Genomic DNA, 23,716 nt, shown 5'->3' with positions numbered 1-23,716 from the left:
TTAAACGACTTCAAAAGAATAGTTACTGCTTTAAAGAGTTTAAGGCATGAAGCTTAGAAATAAATTAGGTACAACGAGCATGAGCAAAACCAGGGATTGGACTGATAAAAAAAAAAATATCTTGTATTTCAACCGTTACAAAAAACAATGGAGTGAAATAATACAAGAAGTATAGGTTTAAAAAAAAAAAAAGACATTTTAATAAAATTGTCCGATATCTTCAAGTCTGCTTTCCATAGAGAATAAAAGAAAGGTTTGCTAAAGGTGGAAATACGTCTTTCACAGGTTATACCACTACTGTCTGATACCAGAGTATGACGTGGTCTTCATCTTTAGGTTGAAGCTTTCCAACACCTACATCAAAAAAGTACAAAAGATTATACGCACATACACAGATAAGTTAGTTACCGTCTATACGTGATGTCTTAGTTATAAGGTCGTGTATGGAACGAGTTAAAACACTTCCGTGGAAGTGTTTAATATCCGACACAGACAAACAGGTCTAACGAATCCAGTTGGGCAGACGTCTGAATGTTTGTCGCGTTCATCCGAAGCGATACCAGATTGGAGTTGTGTCCCACGTTTACTAATAGTATTTACCGTGTGTACATGAAGGACAAAATAACACGCGAGGTTCAGTCATTCCCGTGAAGCCCAAATAAACATCTCGTGGCGTGCACGTTCGCTGGTTCTTCTGAATGCGGATAAGTGGATTCTAGTAAGCATATTACTTCGTCTATTATATCCAGGTTGCCTGGCGAGTCTTGGTATCGAATACCGTAATACAGCGTAGTCAAAGCAAGGTTATAGTGAAGTGTTAACTTAATTTCTTAGAAATGTAAATTACACTTACTACTATAATGTAACGTTTATTTTAATACACAGTAACATTGGTCTACCTACTGCGTCGACCGAAGGGATTTAACTTAGTCGTCGACTCGCCAGGGGGCGTAATGTACGGTCGTTTTGACGTAAAACAAATATTTGCACATGATAACAAAAAGTATAATACAGCACAAAATACTGAGTTGTTTCACCGCTGCACCATTTCCTGGAATAGAGATAATACACATACGAGTAATATGTAAATAAAACACATAACGACATAGTAATTAGGAATTACAAGATAGAAAGAAAATTAATAGAAAGCAGGTCGTTTATTGGTACTTCTTACCTACTCTTGAAGACACAGGTTTGTTTGTGGCTGGATCCAAGATATAAACCATCCAGTAGGTCTTCTTAACGGGAACGTTAGCAACACCAGCTATCTTTTGTATAAATGGTCCCCAAGCCCTTTCGTCCCATTCAAACCTGAAAACAGCAGTCATATTGAATTAAAATATACAACACAAGTTATGGGAAATCACGTTTGTGCACTACTGTTAAAGTATCCAATACGGTTGTTTTATTTTGTAACTGTTCCTCTCTGTCGCCTACAATAAAATTGAGTGTGTTCAAAATACACTTATCAAAAGTATGGTTTAAAGTGGAGTTCAAGTACATTAAGTTCTTAGCGATAACTCGTTAAATTAGAGGCTAGCGACATTAATTCGTACGTTTTATTATTTTCGTGAAGTGTGGTTTATTATATTTTATCTTTCAAAGTTATTACCGTTAGTTTTAACTAATGACGGTATCTAAAAATAGTTTTAGGTTTAAACTTTATGATAGAGGTTATAAAACTTAACCCTATAGTAGGCTTAGGGTTATGAATTTCTAGGAACTAAAAGACACTTCTAGAACAGTTGAGTTATTATGTTTAAGAATGGAAGTGAAAGTCTTATTTTCATGTTATATTCAAGAAAACATTTTACAAGATTTATAAAAATATAACACCTTTCAGACTAAGTGTAATTTAACCGAGAGCGTAACCTTACTCGTAATTAGGGTTTAACTTGGCAGCGTATTTCATAATGTTGAAAAACGTGGTATTTGGTACAACTTTATCCAAAGTTAAGTTGTATTTCTCTTCTGCCTTGTCTCCAATCCACAGAGAATAATAAACTTTAATGAAGTCGTCTCCCTCCAGGTGGCCAGGTTCCTCTTCTTCCTGTGTTGTAGTGTCACCTGTTAAAGCATGTAACAGGTGACAAGTCAAGTTATATTTGTAAAACTTCTAGAATAAAACAAGAGGTAGTGGTGTGCGTTCGCGAGATAAAAACGATTCTAAATTTCACACCCCGCCCCCTGGTATCTCTCCGACTAATTTGCACTCTGACAACGGTTAAAATTGGGTTTTGATACTTGTTGCGAGTATATCAGATAACCCATCGTATAGCTTTGTGCTTAAAGACAACTAAGCCAGTGTTAAACTTTATTTCATATTGAATGTAATTAGACATTCGGCCCAACGTGTAGATATTGTTACTTCAAGGTTAAATGTTTTGTCAAGAAAATCTTATAATTACATAAGAAATAACCCAGACGATTACAAAGTCAGAATAACCTAGGAAAACAATCGTAAAAACTTTCGTACAATTGAAATAAGGTATCAGTCAACGAACTCAATATTGAATTTTACTCTAATTTTACTAAAATATAACTTAGGAAAATCCTTCAAACTTTTATACAAGTACACAGACTCAAGTTCTTTAAACAAACCCGTTAATATTCAGGTAATCGTGACAACGTTCGTGCGCACGAATAAAGTCATGAGCACTGCAGGTGTTACTTGCAATAAGTCTATATATCAGTTCGCACGAGCTCATGACGTTATTCGCATGACCGTAATCAAAAAGACTAAAAATAGTCATCTATAATCATGTGACCAGTAATTCGAATTAAAATCACGCGCTTCGAGACAGCGATTGAAAATTGTCCAATTCTTCGTTCCAGTTGGAGGTCCAGATGGGCTAAATAAAGTCGTTCAAATAAGAGGCCACAAGTCAGGTGATATTCTGTTAAAATACGATTGCAAGACTCAACTACTTAAAACAGATAAAACGAACGCGAGGGCTAGGTTTCGCTAATTGGTGTTACGTTAGTGAATATTTCATACCAGTGTCATCCAAGGTTGTTGATTCTGTACAATTAATGTCTCCCAAGTCCACCAAGCTCTGACAGGCCAGTGCCGGAAGTACAAAATATGTGGCCAACAAGTCTCCGAATGACCCATCCGGTTGTTGTTGAGATAACAGGTAGCCTAGAGCTTGATTAAAGTCCCAGCTATTTCCGTTGTCTCTTGCTGCCAAAAGCGCCTGCGTAAAGACGGAGGGGAAAGGTGAAGTGAAAGGACTGAAACGGTGTTTAAATATTCGGTAAACATTCCGGTACTAAGAAGGCATTAACTGAATGTATAGAAAAAAAACAGAAATTCGGTAAACATTCTGGTATTGATACAAAAACCAAAAATCACATCCACAAAACCAGTTTAGTGAATAATACTACTTTTATAAAAGTAAAGTATTGTTGAAATTCTCTAAACTAGATAATTGGATATGACTTACCTTTATAATATATAATGCCCCAAAAGTGCAAACAGCTATTCGACAGGAAGGAAGAGAACCATGAACCTTTGTTATTGACATCTGGGCACGCTAATGACACACCCGTCCCCAGTGGTAAATAAAGCACAAGTTTTCTTGGGGCGTTAACCGATGTCAAAGTTATTGACATCCATGTTAGTTTAGCAGTTTAGTTTCCTGTTCGAGGTAAAGTTCTATTCTGGAGTTTCTTTACACACGAGTTTACTCATGTTTGTCAATAGAACACGAATCTGTTCCGATAACATCTCTTCCTACCCCACCTTACAGAACATTCCAGTAAACGGCTACACCTCACATTCTGTTCCAGGCCTAACATGCAAAATTACTTTCTCACAAAGTTAAACCCCTAAAGAAACACTTACCCTGTTGATAAATATTTAAGACCGCTCGTTCCTTTAAATAAAGAAGCTTCTATACATGAAGTCACAAATTGAGGAAAAACAATAATCCGCGAGTTGAACTAAAAAGTGATGTTTGGATAATCTTCTAAGATACAAAGCTTATTCAGCTCTGAAGACATTACTTACCCCCCCCCCTTATGTGTTGCAGGATCGTATATAAATACATACCTGATAATTGTAATGACACTTATATTGGTAAACCTATAGGCCCATTACCTCTCAAAACACTTGACAGTATGAAATAAAACTGGTAAAACAAAGCTATCAAATTTACTAAACACCATAATTCACACACGTAGCGAAAAAACAACTAAAAACATTGTACCTGGATCTTCCAATGTCGAACTTATCTATTATAAACAAGCTGGAATAACCGTTCCCTGGATGGAAGTTAAAAATTCATGATTAATGAAAGATTGTCTTACAACATGAAAACTCATTTCCATTATATAAAAAAACAAACCTCCAAAAACACAATACGAAACAGCAAGTTTGCTTGTATTTCCGCATGGGTCAAACCTTCATATCAAGTTTAGTAGAGATCCATCACCACCAGGTGAAGTAATTGGTTAAAGACGCGAAAATGCCCATAAAAATCGCTAAACTGAAAGTAGACATGAACACCTGCATGGATACAGGAAACCTCCGTTTAGATTTTGTAGAAGTTCCATCCATACTCTACAGACTAGTTACGTGGACGTACAGACAGTTCTATTATAAAGATGAACTCCCCCACTTTAAATATGACTACTTTTATTATAGCCACAAGTCTGTTTGTATAGTTGTTTCATTATCTGGTTGTCTATAATTTCATTTAGAATTTTAATTACTTTGTAAAATGTGTAATAATTTACAATATAGCTTACTGAAGTGCCCCCCCCCGCTAGTACAGCGGTATGTCTCCGGATTTACAACGCTAAAATCAGGGGTTCGATTCCCCTCGGTGGGCTGAGCAGATAGCCCGATGTGGCTTTGCTATAAGAAACACACACAATCACTTTAAATTAGGTGATTGTTTATACTGCGATCTAAATTAATTTTTTTTAAAAAAGGGCCTGGCATGGCCTAGCGCGTTAAGGCGTGCGCTTCGTAATCTGAGGGTCGCGGGTTCGCGCCCGAGTCGTGCCAAACATGCTCGCCCTCCCAGCCGTGGGGGCGTTATTACGTGACGGTCAATCCCACTATTCGTTGGTAAAAGAGTAGCCCAAGAGTTGGCGGTGGGTGGTGATGACTAGCTGCCTTCCCTCTAGTCTTACACTGCTAAATTAGGGACGGCTAGCACAGATAGCCCTCGAGTAGCTTTGTGCGAAATTCAAAAACAAACAAACAAACTTACTGACGCCGGAATATGTATATTCCGAAACGTTCAATAGTTAAACGTTTCGTTCTTTTTAACACAAGTGTGCAACATGCTCACTGTTTACTGTCGTCATTCTATTTTATCTTTAAAGTTTGGTTCCACCAAATAAACCCTTAAACTATTTACGAATTAGCCATTTGTGGCCACATTATTCACAATATGTTAAAAATTATTTAAATACGTAACATTTAAATATGTAGCCCAACTACGAATAATTTTCTAAATAGGGCACGATTACATAAAGTTTGTTTAAACAAAGTCTCATCCAAGATAGTCGTTGTTAACTTCTTTTGTTAGGCATAGCGTAATCACAATGGGTTATTTGGTTTTGTTTCTCTTGAATAAAGGACCTAAGAGCCACCACTATACAGCTTGTAAGTGTTAATACTATTAACTCGGTTAAAATGTAACGATTCCTCTCAGACAGGTTAAAAGTGAGTTTCCTACGTGTTGGGGAAGTGCACTATGCGTGCAAAAGATGGCGATAAAATGGGAAGTTGTTAGAGTTAGAAATGTTTTCCCAAACCACGAAACATTCTGTAGAATTTAACTTATTTTAATTGGTAACCCGTTTGTAATAACGACTCTTTAGTTAGTCAGTATAGCCTTAAAAGGATGTGCGGGGTTATAAGAATATAATAAGAAGGTTATTCGCTAGAGACATGCCCAAATACATGCTAACGAATACAATTCACTTAGGTTTAGAAAGAACAGCCGTTGTACGACAGTGTATGGAGCATTATAGCATACAACCAAGTTATAGACCGTTGAACTATCTGCAGTATTCCTTAATAGCAGCTTTGCCTATCAAATACAGTTAATTCAGCTCAGACTCAGCCTACGAGAGATCTGGCTTAGCTGCTCAATGAGACACTGCGGATCAGCTGTGGATCATAGCCCAAGAACAAAGATCACTTAGGATAATCTTAAAACAGATTTCAGGAGTTCTAAAGTGGTATATCTGGCTTCGGTAACTTTCTACATAACAATTTTAGTAATTTACGGTTGAAGTCTTATGGGTGTACACAGAATAGTATAATTCGTTGCGATATACCGATGGAAAAAATATATTTTCCTCTTAAACAGATCGAGACCATATACTAAAGAGATTGCATGAAGTACAGAATATCACGGGCCTACTCCCCTTATCATGAAGCAGTAGTTAAGAAATGAATCAGAATTGTTGTACGCTAAAAGAAGCAATTATGGAAAACTAACACAAAGGTTGTTGATGGACACTTACAACCGCTACAAAAGGAAAGATTGAATGGCATGTTTCGACCAAGGTCTTGATGACTCCAAGAAGTCCAGATAGACCGAGAATAGAGAAAGGTTCTTCTGTCCAAGTTAATATCTAATATGCTGTTTTCACTAAACTTGTGACGAGTGTCACGTACTATCGGGGTAGGTCAAGGTTCATAAAGATTTCGTCCGGGTCAAACATCCAAACAGCTTAAAGGGTTTAGAACCGTTGGTCTACCGGGCACCAAGAGTATACGAACATGGCGTTGGATGAATACATCTTGAACGTGGTGACAGATGACAGCACCATACATACAAGTATGTAAAAGTTTTATACCATAAAATACGAGTGAAATATACAAAGCAAAGTTGCTTTAAAAAATAGTTGTTTATGAACAAACTTAGCCTAATAGAAGGAATCATTGAAACAGTTCAAGGAAAACAAAAACTGGCGTGAAGGCCCATCTTAACTGTAGTGACAGACATTTTTTCAATCACCACAACGTGTAGTTTCACTCAGACACTGAATTTACTATGATTAACCGAAATTCAAAGATTAACTTATTCCGTGGTTCACACCCCTTAAAGTGTATTGTAAATCAGATCAGGTCAAAATGGTTCTACAAATCAAAATTTGTAGTTAATGTTGCGATCGGAATACCATTTCAATACTATGGTAACAAAACAAATATTAAACACTTTTCACTAGTGTTCTAACATGAACTACCTTAAAACAAGAAATTGTTAGAGATCCTGTCAAAACGCATCAAGTAAGACCACAAACAGAATCCATGACTAAAATCGATGGATTACTGGAACTTTCTGGAAGAATGTATGAAAAACAAACAGAAGGGCTGTATTTACAACTAATATTGCATCTAATTTTCTCAGAGTTCAAGAGTGGGGATAACTTATTTCTAGCTAATAAATCTTATTTTTAAAATACGTAATTTCAATCGGGTTTAAGAATGAAGTTAGTTTTAGAATTTTACATTTATTTCCTAACCAATTCTTTTAAGTCTTGAAATGCGAGACAAGAGTATTAAAACGACCGTTATTAGTACAGTTGTGTTTCTAAGAGCGTAGTGTATTAAAACGACCGTAATTAGTACAGTTGTGTTTCTAAGAGCGTAGTGTATTAAAACGACCGTAATTAGTACAGTTGTGTTTCTAAGAGCGTAGTGTATTAAAACGACCGTAATTAGTACAGTTGTGTTTCTAAGAGCGTAGTGTATTAAAACGACCGTTATTAGTACAGTTGTGTTTCTAAGAGCGTAGTGTATTAAAACGACCGTTATTAGTACAGTTGTGTTTCTAAGAGCGTAGTGTATTAAAACGACCGTTATTAGTACAGTTGTGTTTCTAAGAGCGTAGTGTATTAAAACGACCGTTATTAGTACAGTTGTGTTTCTAAGAGCGTAGTGTATTAAAACGACCGTTATTAGTACAGTTGTGTTTCTAAGAGCGTAGTGTATTAAAACGACCGTTATTAGTACAGTTGTGTTTCTAAGAGCGTAGTGTATTAAAACGACCGTTATTAGTACAGTTGTGTTTCTAAGAGCGTAGTGTATTAAAACGACCGTTATTAGTACAGTTGTGTTTCTAAGAGCGTAGTGTATTAAAACGACCGTTATTAGTACAGTTGTGTTTCTAAGAGCGTAGTGTATTAAAACGACCGTTATTAGTACAGTTGTGTTTCTAAGAGCGTAGTGTATTAAAACGACCGTTATTAGTACAGTTGTGTTTCTAAGAGTGTAGTTTGTCTAAGTCCTGATACTTCTTTCAACCGAAAGGCAAGCGCTTTAGAAGAGTTATATTCTTCAGGATAATAAAGGGTTGTGCGCGTGCATGCGCCTGTTTCTTATAGCAAAACCACAGACTATCTGGTGAGCCCACCGAGGGGAATCGAACCCCTGATTTTAGCGTTGTAAATCCGTAGACTTCCCGCTGTGCTAGAGGGGAGCAAAGGGTTATGTTCAAATTACTGGTTATTTGTAGTAGGAATTTAGGCTTATAAAAACAATTCCATCAGGTTGCAGAATTTCTGGGGGCCTCAAAGACAAACCTGGCTGGTTAGGAACTTATCTTCACCCCGCATGATGGGAGGTTAAGTGCGAAACTAATCTGTACGAAGTCGCTGGGAGTAGGTCGTAAAAAAAAGAAATTAATGAACCCGCGGAGTTGAGAAAGATGCCGACAGGGGCGCGTTAGGAAACTAATTGGGAAACCATTGTTTTGTTGTGAATAGCGCTGGGAGTGAACAAGATGAGATTGAATAGAAGTTTTAAAAAGATTAATTTTAATCTGATAATCAATTATGACTAGTTGAAAAGGTGGGTGGGTCTTTTGGATTTTCTAGGTCAATGTCCCTTTTCGTTAATGTGACATCAGATAATCTTTTTTTCATTCGAGCGTTAGATTGAATGTAATGTTGCATTTGGTGTGTGGAGAGTCACAGCTTTGATCATGTAGAAACTGGTTACCCGCTGGGTTTCGACAGAAGTTGGTATGTGGAACAACGGATAAACAAATTCTTTGATCATGTAGAAACTGGTTACCCGCTGGGTTTCGACAGAAGTTGGTATGTGGAACAACGGATAAACAAATTCTTTGATCATGTAAAAACTGGTTACCCGCTGGGTTGCGACAGAAGTTGGTATGTGGAACAACGGATAAACAAATTTTTTAAGTTTCTCTATATTTATGATTTCCCCACCATTTTACAGTTAGTTTATTTCTATATTATCTTCATATAAATTGGTTAATTTTTAGAACTGTTGTAACAAATATCCCTAGGTTGTGACTGGCTAGTTCAAGGCCAATTCGTATTGAACATCCGGTTTACGTGACGTCTACATCAGTGTCTACATATTTCATTACACTTATAACACAATTATTCCCCTGAAGAAAAGAACTATTCGAATGAGCTCGAGTCTCGTTTGAGAACTTTTGTATGCGATCTTATGGGTTAACCAGATATCACTAACACAATGACAACTTTGGATCCTTTTGTCCGGTGTAGTAGTGCATTCATCCAAGTTAGAAACTTAGAATTTTAAACACTAGACATCTGTTAAACACGTGCAATTAGAACACTTCTTAGAAATAGCTTCGTATACGGCTCTTATTTACCTGTACGACAAGTCCAGACGTGTACACGTTTCCAAAACTCCCATCTGGCTTCTGGATTTCTTTGAAGTGCTCCAAGACCGTAGATACATTACTTTCAATATAACCGTTACTTTCTTTCCTCGTGACACAAGACAAAGCCATCACTATTAAAGCTTGAGTATCTGTCAAGTTGTTTGAGAAAAATAAATTTAATTTGAACAGTAAGAGTACAACGATTCTATATAGATACGACATGGATATTATCAACGTAACTTACAAGCTTAAGAAACTTGCAGTTCTATATACAGTTTCGTATTTAAAAACTTAAGTTAATTGAAAGTACCAATTCCGTTAAACAAGCTAATTATTCTTCTACATTCAAACTTAGCAAGTAAAATATCCGTATTAACAAATACCTGTCCAGAAGTGGGCACCGGGCTTAGGTTGGATTTCACCCAGAAGATGGACAATTCTTTCTTCTGAGAGAGTTCTTCCAGCATTGCAGAGAGCCAAAGAAACTAAAGCATATGCAAATTCTGAGGCTGTGAAGTTATACTCCATAAGAGTTTCTGTCAGATCTGTGGCAAAATAGTTCCTAGGTTTCCGACAGGTGGCTAAAAGTCCGTTGACGTAGAGGGCTAATCTACCCGCTGACAACGTTTCTCCAGCGGGATCCAGTGATCTAAAAATCAATGGAAAAAAAAATCACGAACAAGAACCACATCAGTACCAGATTTGTCGTGGGCATGTTCACTGTCTCCCAAAGATAGTACCAGATTTGTCGTGGGCATGTTCACTGTCTCCCAAAGAAAGTAATTACACAGCCTAACGAATTTAATTCATAAAAGCTGATTTGGTTATAATTAAAAATTTCCGTAATCAGACAGATTGTTTTGTAAATCTGTCGCTTAGATTATTTTCGTTCGCTATAATGGACAGTGTTTAAGAACCCAATATATAAACCTCGAATCGCGACTGGTCTAGAGAAATGTATTGACAGCCATGGTCTATAGATGTACTATAAACCTCGAATCGCGACTGGTCTAGAGAAATGTATTGACAGCCATGTCTATAGATGTACTTAAGTTGTTTAATGTTATTAATGAAACGAAAGGCAAATAATTCAATTTACAATAATAATAATAATAATACAGTTGAACCCCTCTAAGCGGCCACCCCTTAAAAGTGGTCATTCAATCAGTTCCTTTTTTTGTTTACATAATCCCTAATTATGTACAGTGGAACCCCTCTAATCAGGCAAGTTTGTCTCAGTCCGGCGGGTGGCTGCTTTAGAGGGGGTTCCACTGTAATTATTTTCGGATAGACAAGCGGAATATTAAAACAATGAAATATCACAAGAGTTATTTAACGGTTTGTGAAATATAAAGAAAAAATCTTCGCGTCATTTCTAGTTTTGAATCTACTTGGAATCCCTCTAAAAAAACTCAGATTTAACTGGCCCGGCATGCTAGGTGGGTTAAGGCACTCGACTTGTAATCCAAGGATCGCGGGTTCGAATCCTCCTCACAAACATGCTCGCCCTTTCAGCCGTGGGGGCGTTATATGACGCTCAATCCCACTATTCGTTGGTAAAAGAGTAACCCAAGAGTTGGCGGTGAGTGGTGATGACTAGCTGCCTTCCCTCTAGTCTTACACTGCTAAAGTAGGGATGGGTGGAGTAGATAGCCCTCGTGAAATTCAAAACAAACTGATTTAATTGCTTATTTGTCTTGCAAACCTCCAGAGGGCGACAGCTAGTTGCAACTCCATTTCTTTGACCATGAGTTCACTTGACAGGTCTCCTTTTGTGAAGTGGGCATGGTCTGTCAGATACAAGGTTGTAACTGCGCGGTGCGTCTGTTCTCCTAATCCTCCATGTTCATCGCGCTTGGATAACAACCAAGACTTTCCTCGCTCAATACTTGCTGGAATGTTGGCCAGGTCACAGGTCAACCCGTCTCCTACAACAAGGAAGATATTGGGTAAAGTCTATCAATATTGTTTATTGCAGGAAATACGAAAAACTACATAGAAACTAGAGTGTTGTTTAATAAACCACGAGTCTACCAACAAATCTGTTATACACTGATCGAAGAAACTTCCGATCTTTTACACATTAATGCTTTAAGTTGTAATTATCACTAAGAACAACACTGAATGATAAACAAAAATGTCACATTTAAGGTTTACAATTTTAACATATAAATAGTTTAAAATCCTAGGTATCACTACCCGGTCGACAGAATACCAAAATAGGGTACTTAGATTTCAAGTCAGGTTGCTTTTCATGGCATTTCGTTGTAAGAATAACAGTTGTCGTTAAAAACTGTTATTTGTAGGTACAGTAGTTACGTGGATTTCATAGTTATACGAATCTAGTAATTTAGTGAAGTTTCCAGTGATTTTGCGCCGTGACAAAGATGTAATTTTATATTTATATTTTTCATCTGATTTTATACCTAGCCAAATAAAGTCGGAACATTTTTTGGTTCAAAGCTACACAATGGTTAACTATTTAAGGAGTTGTCCACCTCGAAGAATCGAACGTGGAATTTTAGTAGTACGTCTGTAAACTTAAGTTTGTTATGAATAACAAGGATGAAAAATATTTTAAGAGTGAAATACGTCTACCATATTTGAGACAAAAGTATAAACTGACAGAAATGATGTCACTTCACCACAGACGTGGGGGTAGAACAAGGTTAAGTTGGATATCAAATCACCAAACATGAGCCAAAACTACAGCCTGGAATAAAGAGAAAACAAGAATTTACTCCAAAACAAGAAATCCAACACAGCTTTAGAGTAAATTGTTTTTATATTATTCAACCACTTCTATAATATTAGCTGGCTGTGTGTGTACTGTGGTCATCTTGTGAAAAGCAAGAAAACACGATTAAAGAGAACCGTAAATTAAACTTGAAAAATGGGGTTCGGAGAGTGGGGACATTATATCCAAGATAAAAGAATCAGGAAATTTCACATTAACGTTTAAAAGGACCCGTGGAAATACACTGATAAAACTGTTTCGAGAGGCACACACTATTATGCGGTACTACATGGAATGTTACATTTCACATGAAGTTCAAGAGAATTTAACGCATGTGTACCAACATACCTAGGGGCATGCAAGACGCCACACCAAACAACTGTACATAAAAGGTCGGTTAATTTGGCGCGCTTGCGTGACAAGTAATAATGTTACTAATCCTTTCCCTAGTTAAATCACTTAGTTACACTTAACTTGTAAGTCACACCATAACAGTTATTGCTTATACGATTTGATAATGCATATAACTGTCGTGTCAACTATTACGATCTTTGTCGTATAAAAGCTGACCTGATGAGCCATGGTATTGAGCGAAAGGCCTCGTCAGCACATACCCAGATATAGTGAGGTTAAGAGATACTAGAAGGAGTTAAGAGGATGAATTATCTGTATAAAAAGAAAAGGTTAATTTAAGTTACGCAGTTAACAGGGATTCTGAAACCGATACGTGTACCACATGGAGCTGACGTCAGTGGCACACAACATAAAACAAAAATTTATACAACTCCTATAAGAGTTTTCCCACCTACATGTACATACTAGCCACAGTAACAGACATGGCAATGTGGTTAGGTCACTTAACTCACAATCAATCAGAGAGACGCAGGTTCGAACCCCGTAACGAACATGCTCGTCCTTTCACTGATGGGGGCGTTATAAGGTAACGGTCAATCCCTCTATTTTTTAGGAAAAGAGTAGCCCAAGAGTTGACGGCGTGTGATGGCGACCAGCTGTATTCCCGATAGTCTATCAGTTAGGTGCGGGAACTGCAAATAACCCATATGTAGCTTTGCGCGACATTCAAAAACAAAAGAACACAACTCTCTCGCTCGCTCCAAGCAAGATTCGCCAATAGTTTCTTCGCTTCGAATTTACTACAATGGTAATACATCCCTCAATTATACCAGAAAGAAACAATCCCATCATTCTATTATTGAGTAAGTGATAAAAATGAGACTGTCTCTTTTGAAATATTATTCCAGAGTTTTTAATCAAAATAAACCAAACATTTTATGTGAACCTGAAAAGTTCGAAAACAACTGTTCTAAACAATTTTCTTTCAAAGCTACAAACTAAAGATTTCAAACTAAAAAAAAAAAAAAATCATTAAGAGATCATAAATAGGTTTGGATTATTGAAAACAAAGATGTCGTAATATTAAAATATTAAGTTCTCTACAGTCCCGTGAACTGAACACCTTTTTGGGACAGGTTAGTGACTGAAGATGAAAGATGGATGTATTAGAATAATGTTAAACGCAACAGACAACGGCTCAGTGCAGGTAAACTGGTTAAAGCACAGCCCAACATGGACCACAACCCGGGGAAAGTCTTAAGCTTTTTATGCAATATTGTTGGTGTGATCCACTTTAAGTTGCTGCCACTCAATGTAACGATTACATCAGAATTCTATTTAACAGTTAGAGCGTTTGAATGTTGCAGTGAAAGAAAAGAGGCATACTTTAATCAGTCATAAAGGTGTTGTGTTACACCAGGATAATGCATACAGCAAGGATCACATCTGTAAAGACTGAAGAGCTAGACTGGGAAAAACTTCCACATCCTCCTTATTCTCCAGACCTTGTCCCATCTGATTATCATCTATTCCAAAGTTTCTTGATGGAAAAGAACTTGTAACACATTAAGATGTCAAAACTGCCCTCTCTACATTATTTTTCTCCAAACCCCAAGAATTTTATAGAAGTGACATTCAGAAGCACGTGAGTCGTTGGTAGAAAGTAATTAATAATAATAATGGAACATACATTATTGATCAAATAACATTAAAAGCATTTGAAAACCTCATTTTCTAAATCTAAAATCGGACATTACCTAAGGGATGGCCTGATATATAGCAAATGAGAAGAGATGTCTGGACTAGGACAACTCCCTACCGAGTGCATATAAAGTTTTACCAATAAAAGAGCAGCATTTTCAAATGAAGCATATAATCAAATACATTAATTTACACAAACCTCAGTATTTTGAAGTTAAATAGTTTATTAATGATTGTAATGAAATTTAATAGTATATATTTTGTTTATTCCTTCACTACACACAACATAGGAGTTAACTCCATAAAGACCCCTATTGTATAGTGTACAAAGTAGCCATCTAATGGATAATTATTATTGACTGATAATTCCTACTTCACCCTATACACAAGCCTTCTAAAGGAACACCAGATATTTGTAACAAATACAACTTCTAGGGGGGGAGAGAATAAAGATAACATTGTTTACACTGGATGCATGTTTGAACTTGTATAAAATATAGAAACACAAGACTTCAATAGCCCTACGACCTACACAATATCTAGTTTAGTCTTCTGCAAAAGGTTTGGGTGTTAGACAAAGTTGTTTTTGTTGTAGAATGGCAATAGAATAATTACAAACGGATCGATTGGGGCGGATTTCCTTTTCCTTGTTAAGTCTAAAATGTGTGTGTGTGTGTGTGTGTGTGTGTGTGTGTGTATCGCGAATGACTATAGTGCAGTAGAGGTCAGGTGCAGCAGACTGGTTATATTTGAATGGAAGGGGTCTATGACACGGATGAGTACCTTGTCTGATGTTTAGTCTTTCAAAATCGCCAACCGAACCATAAACTAAATTGTAAAGCGTTACGGTGCCACGAGTACGTAAATGTTTGTTTTGCTATGCACAAAAGATACATAAAGGTCTAGCTGTGTTCTACCCACTACAAGTATCGAAACCTGGCTTCCATCAGTTCAAGTTCACAGACATGCCACTGTACCATTAGGGGGAGGGAGGGAAGGTATACAAGTCAGACTCGGGTTTATTGTTCACATGTTACAAAGTTGTTCAGAGCAACAAAAACAGAAATCAAACACTCACCTGATTTTACCGCCATGATGAATAAAAATATTACACCAACGACAAACATCATGTTGATTAGGCTTCCCTTTATTTATCTATAGTATTAGAGAAAATACAAATAAATTATCGGAAAATAAATTTAGTTAATGATATTTTATACAATATTATCAACCGAACAAAATTTTAAACGTTTTTAACCAAATTGCATACTCGTATAACAGCTACGACTTGCAGAAAAGAAATCTGTTGTCATTCTTGTGTGGTCGTTAGTTTCAATAACACTAGAACATGAACAGGTCAGTAGTACAATTAGTTTCACTACACCTTCCTTCAACGATAAGTGACGTAACACTTTTCCGTTTTAACTTCCTCTATCAATCTCTTACAAGAAATTTAGTTGTGATGGCTGGTATTAGGCAAATAAATATCTTAATAACTTTTCGTGAGTTTTAATTAGAAATTAAAATGCTAACAACAAATTTTCTACAACACTGTACCTGATAACACTTGTTATTTCTGCTGCTCGGCCTGTGCGTTGTTCTACTCTTTACTAGTGTTTGGCGTTATAATAACTAACACGCTCGACCATAATACTTTAAAAATGGCTTCATCTTGTTCTGCAACTAACTATATGTACCGGCACCAGAGTCAAGAAACTCCGCCCACTTCCGGTTTTCTTTTGAAATTCGTTGTGCGAGCACAAAAACCGAGTTACAGCATCGTGGCGCAATTTATACATTGCATGCAAATAAACATTAAATCAAACAAATAAAGTAATATAATAATTCTTTTATTTAATATGTTGGGCTAGCATGTTAGCCTATGGATCTGAGGGTAGGTGGTTCCTATGTTGTACAAACAAACTAACAAAAGTTACACTTATTGTCCAATTATTTCATTCTTAACTCATTTAATGTTTGTTATGTTTATTATTTGTTACGTATTATAATTTATCTCGGACGGGTCTACGATTTATTATGCTACGTAAACTATACTCATGGCCAAAATCTTGAGGCCAATGAACATACAGAAAAAATATGCATTTTGCGTTGTTAGACTCAACCACTTATTTGAGTAGAGCTTCGAAAGATGAAAATAAGAAATGGGAAAATAAAATAAAAAACTTTTTAAGCATTTAATAGAGAAAATGTGAACATTATGAAATTAGCCTAACTACTAGCTGGTCAAAAGTTTAAGACCATATCAAAAAGAAGTCCTAAACAGGGTAGGAAATGCCCAACAAGAGGTCTCAGTAGTGAGTTTCACGGCCGTCATTGCGAATAACTCCAGACATTCGCTTTGGCATGGTCGATATAAGCGTTTGCAGAAGGCTGGCTGGAATGTTATTCGAAGTGGTGAAGATGGCTTCAAGAAGATCATGCACTGTTCAGAATTGACGTCCATTTCTATAGACTTTCCTCGCCATCCACCCCCTAACATTTTCAATGGGGTTCAGTTTGGACGAACACGCTGGTTGGTCCAAAAGAATCGTGTTATTCGCCATGAAAAAGTCCTTTGTCCTGCGGGCATTGTGGATTGCAGCATTGTCCTGCTGAGAGATCCAGTCATTTCCACACAAGCAAGAACCTTCAGTCAATAAGAATGCTCTCTTCAACATGCCAATGTAGCCAGCTGCTGTTTGACGCCCCTGTATAACCTGAAGCTCCATTGTTCCATGGAAGAAGAAAGCACCTCAGATCATGATGGAACCTCCTCCACTGTGTCGTGTAGAAAATGTCTCCGGTGGGATATCCTTATCGTGCCAGTAACGTTGGAAGCCATCTGGACCATCTTGGTTAATTTTTTTCTCATCAGAAAACAAAACCTTCGTCCATTTTTCTACGTCCCATGTTTGGTGTTTCTCAGCAAAGTTTAACCGCTGTTTCGTGATGTGGAAGGGGGCGTGGCTTCCAGAAGACGTTTACAGTTTTTAAAGCCTTTCTCTCGTAGATGCCGTCTTATTGTTCTTGAGCTGCATTCTGCGTGGGTGGGTCGCCATACGGTTCAGGATTTTGTCGGTACCGTTGTTTGCTGTGATCGCTCCGGGAGTTTGTGTTGTTTGTTACATGTATTGTTACTGGACTTTGGGCTGGATGTCCCTGTTGTGTAGCGGGGGTGGTCAGATGTCGGCGGCCGCTGCTGCGAGGAGAAGGTGGGGTCGGGTAGCCTCAAGAGGCCGCATACTCTTTTGCCTCCGTCTACTCTGTCAAAGCAGCAGCATCACTGATTTCTCCCCTCTGATTGGCTGATGGATTTTTCTTGCATCACTTTAAACATCCAGAGGTTGCGTAGCGTTGCTAAGCAATTCTATGCGTTCTCCCTCTTCAACTGCTTTGCGGTTCATGCTATATTTTTGGAAAAGACCCATTTTGCCTCTCGAAGGGACCACTTTTCGTTTTATTCTCGGTTTCCTGTCTGCACCTTTTGGTCGTTTGGCACGACACGTGCTCGGGGTGTGAGGATCCTCGCATCGCATAGTGATGTTGAGGGGCGGGTGGTGTACGTTGATGTGGTCGCTGGGAGTCGTAAGATTCGGCTTGTCAATGTTTATGCACCTGCCCAGTCTGGGGAGCAGGAGTCCTTCTCGGGCTTGGACAGGATCATGGTTACACATGCCGATATCGTCCCTGGTGGCGACTTCAACTGCGTCTTGGATCCTCACCTCGACAAGATTTGGGGTGATCTTCTTTCTGGCAGCAGGGCTGCTGTTCACCGGGTTGGGGATGTCTTGTTTTATGTGTCTGACCATTAGGCACTTCTTACCACTTTCTGGGATTTTGTCCCCGATTATTGGGGTCCTGGTGTGTGGAGGCTCAACGTCTTCCTCCTTGCTGAGGATGAGGTTGGAGATGATTTGCTTGGCCTTGTTCGAAATCTGTGTTCTGTTGAGTCTGTCACCGGGTCTTAAGGAAGCATGTGCCTCCTTGCTGCGGCACGCTGGCATGCGGCATTCGAGGGCCCGCCGCCTGGCCTTGCGGGGCAGCAGGACACCTTGGCTGCCTTACTTCGTGGTTAGACTAATGGATCTCTGGGCCCTCTCGAACATTGAGACACTCCGTAGGGACATACATTTGGACTATTCCAAACTATTCCATGCGACGAGCGTCTCTAGTTTGATCGAATCACTCGATCCCAGAACTGCCCCGAGGGTTCTGCTGTGCAAGGCACGGGAGATGGCTAAGACCAGACACATCTCCAGTCTGATGTTGTAGAATGGTCAATCGTTATCTGACATCTCTGACATTCTAAATGTGTGCCTCGGCTATTACCGCCGTTTATTCTTGGCTTCACCTGTGAACGAAGGGTTGTGGGATGAGATTACTTGGTTTTTGCTCTCCCTCGACCTTTCCTTTTACGACCAGCTGGTGAAACCCATCAGCTTGGGTGAGTATTGGTCGGCTATTCGGTCCATGCAGCTTGGAACGTGTCCTGGGCGATCCGGTGGTGTCGTGCCGTGTCTGCCGAAGTACCGACGGACTCCCGTTCCCTCTACCGTCTGCTGGTCCCCGATTGTACCTAAAGGATAGAGTGATTCCATCCTGCTCTGCCGTGGGCCTTTATTTGGGGCGGCGTCGCGCTGCGCCATGTTGGTAGCCACCTCCAGGCTTTCAACTGGCGCGTCCTGCACAATATCCTTCCAGTGAGGGAGCGTGCATACCTTCGGAACTCTTGTGCGACTGAGTTGTGTCCAGTGTGTCACACCCATGTGGAGTCTGTCTTGCACACGTTGGTCCTCTGTCCGACGTCGACGGAGACCTTGGAAAGGGTTGATCGCCTTTTCCGGATCCCGGGACATTTTACCATCTCTGGCGGCCGCACGTTTCGCCACCTTTTGGGTTGGTGGGGAGCCGGGTGGAGCTTGGATTCTAAGCAGCCCTGCCTTCACTCTCGCTTCATGTTTTTTCTTTCTCTTGTATACATTTCACGTTTTTTTTCACTTGAAAATATTTCTTTTTTTTTTTTTTTGTATATATTTAACGTTTTTCCCTTGTCATGCCTTTTTGTACAGTTTCGTTTGTTGTAAATAAATTCAAAATTGGGTCTGGGTCTGGCTCGCCGATCTGGTGGTGTCTTCGACAACCCCTTGAATTCTCCTGCTCAACTGCAGCGAAAGTTTCTTGGGCCGACCATTTGAAATTCTTGTTCCGTATCCCTCAGGGTCTTTTAATAAATTTGCAACAGCAGTTTTACTACGTCCAATCTCACCAGCGACAGCACATTGAAAGAGACCTTGCTTTTGCAGCTCTACAATTCTGTTACGTTCAAACTCTGTCAACTTTTCAGCCTTTGCCATGTATTTTCCCCAATGTAATACCAGAGATGTCAGTGGAAGATGTTGACAATACTAATGCTTGAACACAAATGACTAAATTTCTTTACATGTTTACAGATTAACGCTTTGTTTCCGTATGGTCTTAAACTTTTGACTAACTAGTATTTAGACTAATTTCACAGTGTTCACATCTTCCCTATTAAATGCTAAAAAGTTTTTTATTTCCCTTTCTTATTTTCATTTTTTTTTTTTAATTTCGCACAAAGCTACTCGAGGGCTATCTGTGCTAGCCGTCCCTAATTTAGTAGTGTAAGACTAGAGGGAAAGCAGCTAGTCATCACCACCCACCGTCAACTCTTGGACTACTCTTTTACCAACGAATAGTGGGATTTAGCGTTACATTAACGCCCTCAAGGGTGAAAGGCCGAGCATGTTTGGTGTAACGGGAATTCGAACCTGCAAATCGACTCGGTTCTTGAGCTATTCTTCGTTTCAAATTTTGATCTTTGGTCGCCACCTTCATAATGCACTCACGTCTTTAAACTACGAATCGATTGCATGTTTGTAAAACTACGGATCTTTGGATTCACTGTCTGTGTACTCTAACTACTAGGCCGTGCATTTTCAAAATGTCTTTTGCTTGACCACACGTGGAAACCGCTCGGTGAAACGTGCGTAAGATTCATGTCATTTTTTTTAAATCTCAAAGTCACCACTAATTTCATGTCTTTGGAAATAAGTTTCATGTTAAAGTATAAAAGTCAAGTAAAAAACAAAAGGATTAACTACAAACAAACTACTGTTTGTTGTATCTCAGATGGCCTGGAATGAGCGATAGTCGTTGTCGGATATGGATATAACTAATAGTGTGGTAGAAATTTATTATTGTACGTTAATATTAATGTCGTATAACAAGTATCAATATAACTTTCTACATCTTTAAGTAGAACATTATACTTAAGGTTTTGGTTTCCGATTTACGAAACTTGCATTACGAAAATAAAACATCTTTTTATTCACAAAACTAGTTAAATATATCATAATTATTACACACAACTATTATGACCTCAGATTACCAGTAAGTGATAAAGAGCCAATGCGTTAAAGTGACGTAAAATATAGCCTCTACACCAGATGTTTGGTAAAAAGACTGTTATTAAAGTTTGATATAAAAGCTTATTTTGTTTGACTTTATTGGATAATTGTACAGATTACACTCGATATCTGGTTAATCCTTCCAGCGCTAAAGTTCAACTGTTTCTTCCCTATAGCGAGGCTACCTACTACGTCACTCTAATATGAGAATTACCACTCATTGTTTGTCAAGTTTAACCTTTTACTGAAAATTCCAGGTGATTTATATGGTGTTTTCTAACGTGTGAGATTAAAAGCCATCTCGTATTGTGTCAAGTACAACTAACTAGTGCCTACGAAAACTTTGAGTCCATGAAAATTTTCCTTGAAAGTTAATATTAGAGGGCGAAAAAAACAACAACATGAAATATACATTTTACTGTACAACCTTTGATACATCTTCCACGTAAACATACAGCCGACATTTAATTATAGTGTATTAACATACGTGAACAGCAAGCATACGTTATATGCATATATATAAATTTCAAACCAGAATTTATCATTTATCCAACCTTTGATTTAACTTATACGGCTGGTAGGGCCTACGAACAAAATGTAGCTGGACCCTACAATCGCCTTGATCCAGCACTTGAACCAGCTAACTACAATTTAACTGTGACACCTCTCTCTGACTTGGAGACTAGCTACAGTTTAACTGTGACACCTCTCTCTGACTTGGAGACGAGCTACAGTTTAACTGTGACACCTCTCTCTGACTTGGAGACGAGCTACAGTTTAACTGTGACACCTCTCTCTGACTTGGAGACTAGCTACAGTTTACCTGTGACACCTCTCTCTGACTTGGAGACTAGCTACAGTTTACCTGTGACACCTCTCTCTGACTTGGAGACTAGCTACAGTTTAACTGTGACACCTCTCTCTGACTTGGAGACTAGCTACAGTTTACCTGTGACACCTCTCTCTGACTTGGAGACTAGCTACAGTTTACCTGTGACACCTCTCTCTGACTTGGAGACTAGCTACAGTTTAACTGTGACACCTCTCTCTGACTTGGAGACTAGCTACAGTTTAACTGTGACACCTCTCTCTTACTTGGAGACGAGCTACAGTTTAACTGTGACACCTCTCTCTGACTTGGAGACGAGCTACAGTTTAACTGTGACACCTCTCTCTGACTTGGAGACTAGCTACAGTTTAACTGTGACACCTCTCTCTGACTTGGAGACGAGCTACAGTTTAACTGTGACACCTCTCTCTGACTTGGAGACGAGCTACAGTTTAACTGTGACACCTCTCTCTGACTTGGAGACTAGCTACAGTTTAACTGTGACACCTCTCTCTGACTTGGAGACTAGCTACAGTTTACCTGTGACACCTCTCTCTGACTTGGAGACTAGCTACAGTTTACCTGTGACACCTCTCTCTGACTTGGAGACTAGCTACAGTTTAACTGTGACACCTCTCTCTGACTTGGAGACGAGCTACAGTTTAACTGTGACACCTCTCTCTGACTTGGAGACGAGCTACAGTTTAACTGTGACACCTCTCTCTGACTTGGAGACTAGCTACAGTTTACCTGTGACACCTCTCTCTGACTTGGAGACTAGCTACAGTTTACCTGTGACACCTCTCTCTGACTTGGAGACTAGCTACAGTTTACCTGTGACACCTCTCTCTGACTTGGAGACTAGCTACAGTTTACCTGTGACACCTCTCTCTGACTTGGAGACTAGCTACAGTTTACCTGTGACACCTCTCTCTGACTTGGAGACTAGCTACAGTTTAACTGTGACACCTCTCTCTGACTTGGAGACTAGCTACAGTTTAACTGTGACACCTCTCTCTGACATGGAGACGAGCTACAGTTTAACTGTGACACCTCTCTCTGACTTGGAGACGAGCTACAGTTTAACTGTGACACCTCTCTCTGACTTGGAGACTAGCTACAGTTTACCTGTGACACCTCTCTCTGACTTGGAGACTAGCTACAGTTTACCTGTGACACCTCTCTCTGACTTGGAGACTAGCTACAGTTTACCTGTGACACCTCTCTCTGACTTGGAGACTAGCTACAGTTTACCTGTGACACCTCTCTCTGACTTGGAGACTAGCTACAGTTTACCTGTGACACCTCTCTCTAACTTGGAGACTAGCTACAGTTTACCTGTGACACCTCTCTCTGACTTGGAGACTAGCTACAGTTTAACTGTGACACCTCTCTCTGACTTGGAGACGAGCTACAGTTTAACTGTGACACCTCTCTCTGACTTGGAGACGAGCTACAGTTTAACTGTGACACCTCTCTCTGACTTGGAGACGAGCTACAGTTTAACTGTGACACCTCTCTCTGACTTGGAGACTAGGTACAGTTTACCTGTGACACCTCTCTCTGACTTGGAGACTAGCTACAGTGTAACTGTAACACCTCTCTCTGACTTGGAGACTAAGCACAGTGTAACTGTAACAATTCTCTCTGACTTGGAGACTAAGCACAGTGTAACTGTAACAATTCTCTCTGACTTGGAGACTAAGCACAGTGTAACTGTAACACCTCTCTCTGACTTGTAAACTAACTACAGTGTGACTGTACCACCTCTCTCTGACTTGTAAACTAACTACAGTGTGACTGTACCACCTCTCTCTGACTTGTAAACTAACTACAGTGTGACTGTACCACCTCTCATTTGCAATGTGTGTACTTAAAGTATAACTGCTTGTAATGAAGTTGTTTTTATAGGACAAATAGTTTAGGGAATATTATGCTCTTCATTTTAATCTGTCCCACCAATGAAAACCTCTTACTTTAAGCCTTGAATTACTGTCTAGAAACGATACGATTTACATCACCATTAAATCAGAAC

General features: G+C 38.9%; 1 protein-coding gene across 2 annotated transcripts; it reads right to left on the bottom strand.

Moving 5' to 3' along the window:
• Positions 1 to 96: 96 nt before the first annotated feature.
• On the bottom strand, positions 97 to 16,134 carry LOC143256262 (uncharacterized protein CG3556-like). 2 transcript variants are annotated; one of them, XM_076513232.1, is made up of 9 exons: positions 15,982 to 16,134; positions 15,503 to 15,579; positions 11,338 to 11,560; positions 10,016 to 10,281; positions 9,621 to 9,781; positions 2,999 to 3,197; positions 1,878 to 2,067; positions 1,175 to 1,311; positions 97 to 354 (listed from the first exon to the last, which is right to left on the bottom strand). In XM_076513232.1, exons 2-9 carry the CDS (start codon positions 15,552 to 15,554, stop codon positions 287 to 289), a joined length of 1,296 nt encoding a protein of 431 aa, XP_076369347.1. In that variant the 5' UTR covers positions 15,555 to 15,579; positions 15,982 to 16,134; the 3' UTR covers positions 97 to 286. The 2 variants fall into 2 exon arrangements, with proteins under 2 accessions (XP_076369347.1, XP_076369348.1); XM_076513233.1 differs by lacking the exon at positions 15,982 to 16,134 and adding an exon at positions 15,695 to 15,811.
• Positions 16,135 to 23,716: the final 7,582 nt, after the last annotated feature.

Source organism: Tachypleus tridentatus, chromosome 7 (assembly GCF_004210375.1).
Source record: "Tachypleus tridentatus isolate NWPU-2018 chromosome 7, ASM421037v1, whole genome shotgun sequence".
In the NCBI taxonomy this organism is placed as follows: domain Eukaryota; kingdom Metazoa; phylum Arthropoda; class Merostomata; order Xiphosura; family Limulidae; genus Tachypleus; species Tachypleus tridentatus.
Note: the sequence above shows the minus strand (reverse complement) of the source record. Positions and strands in the feature narration are given on the sequence as shown.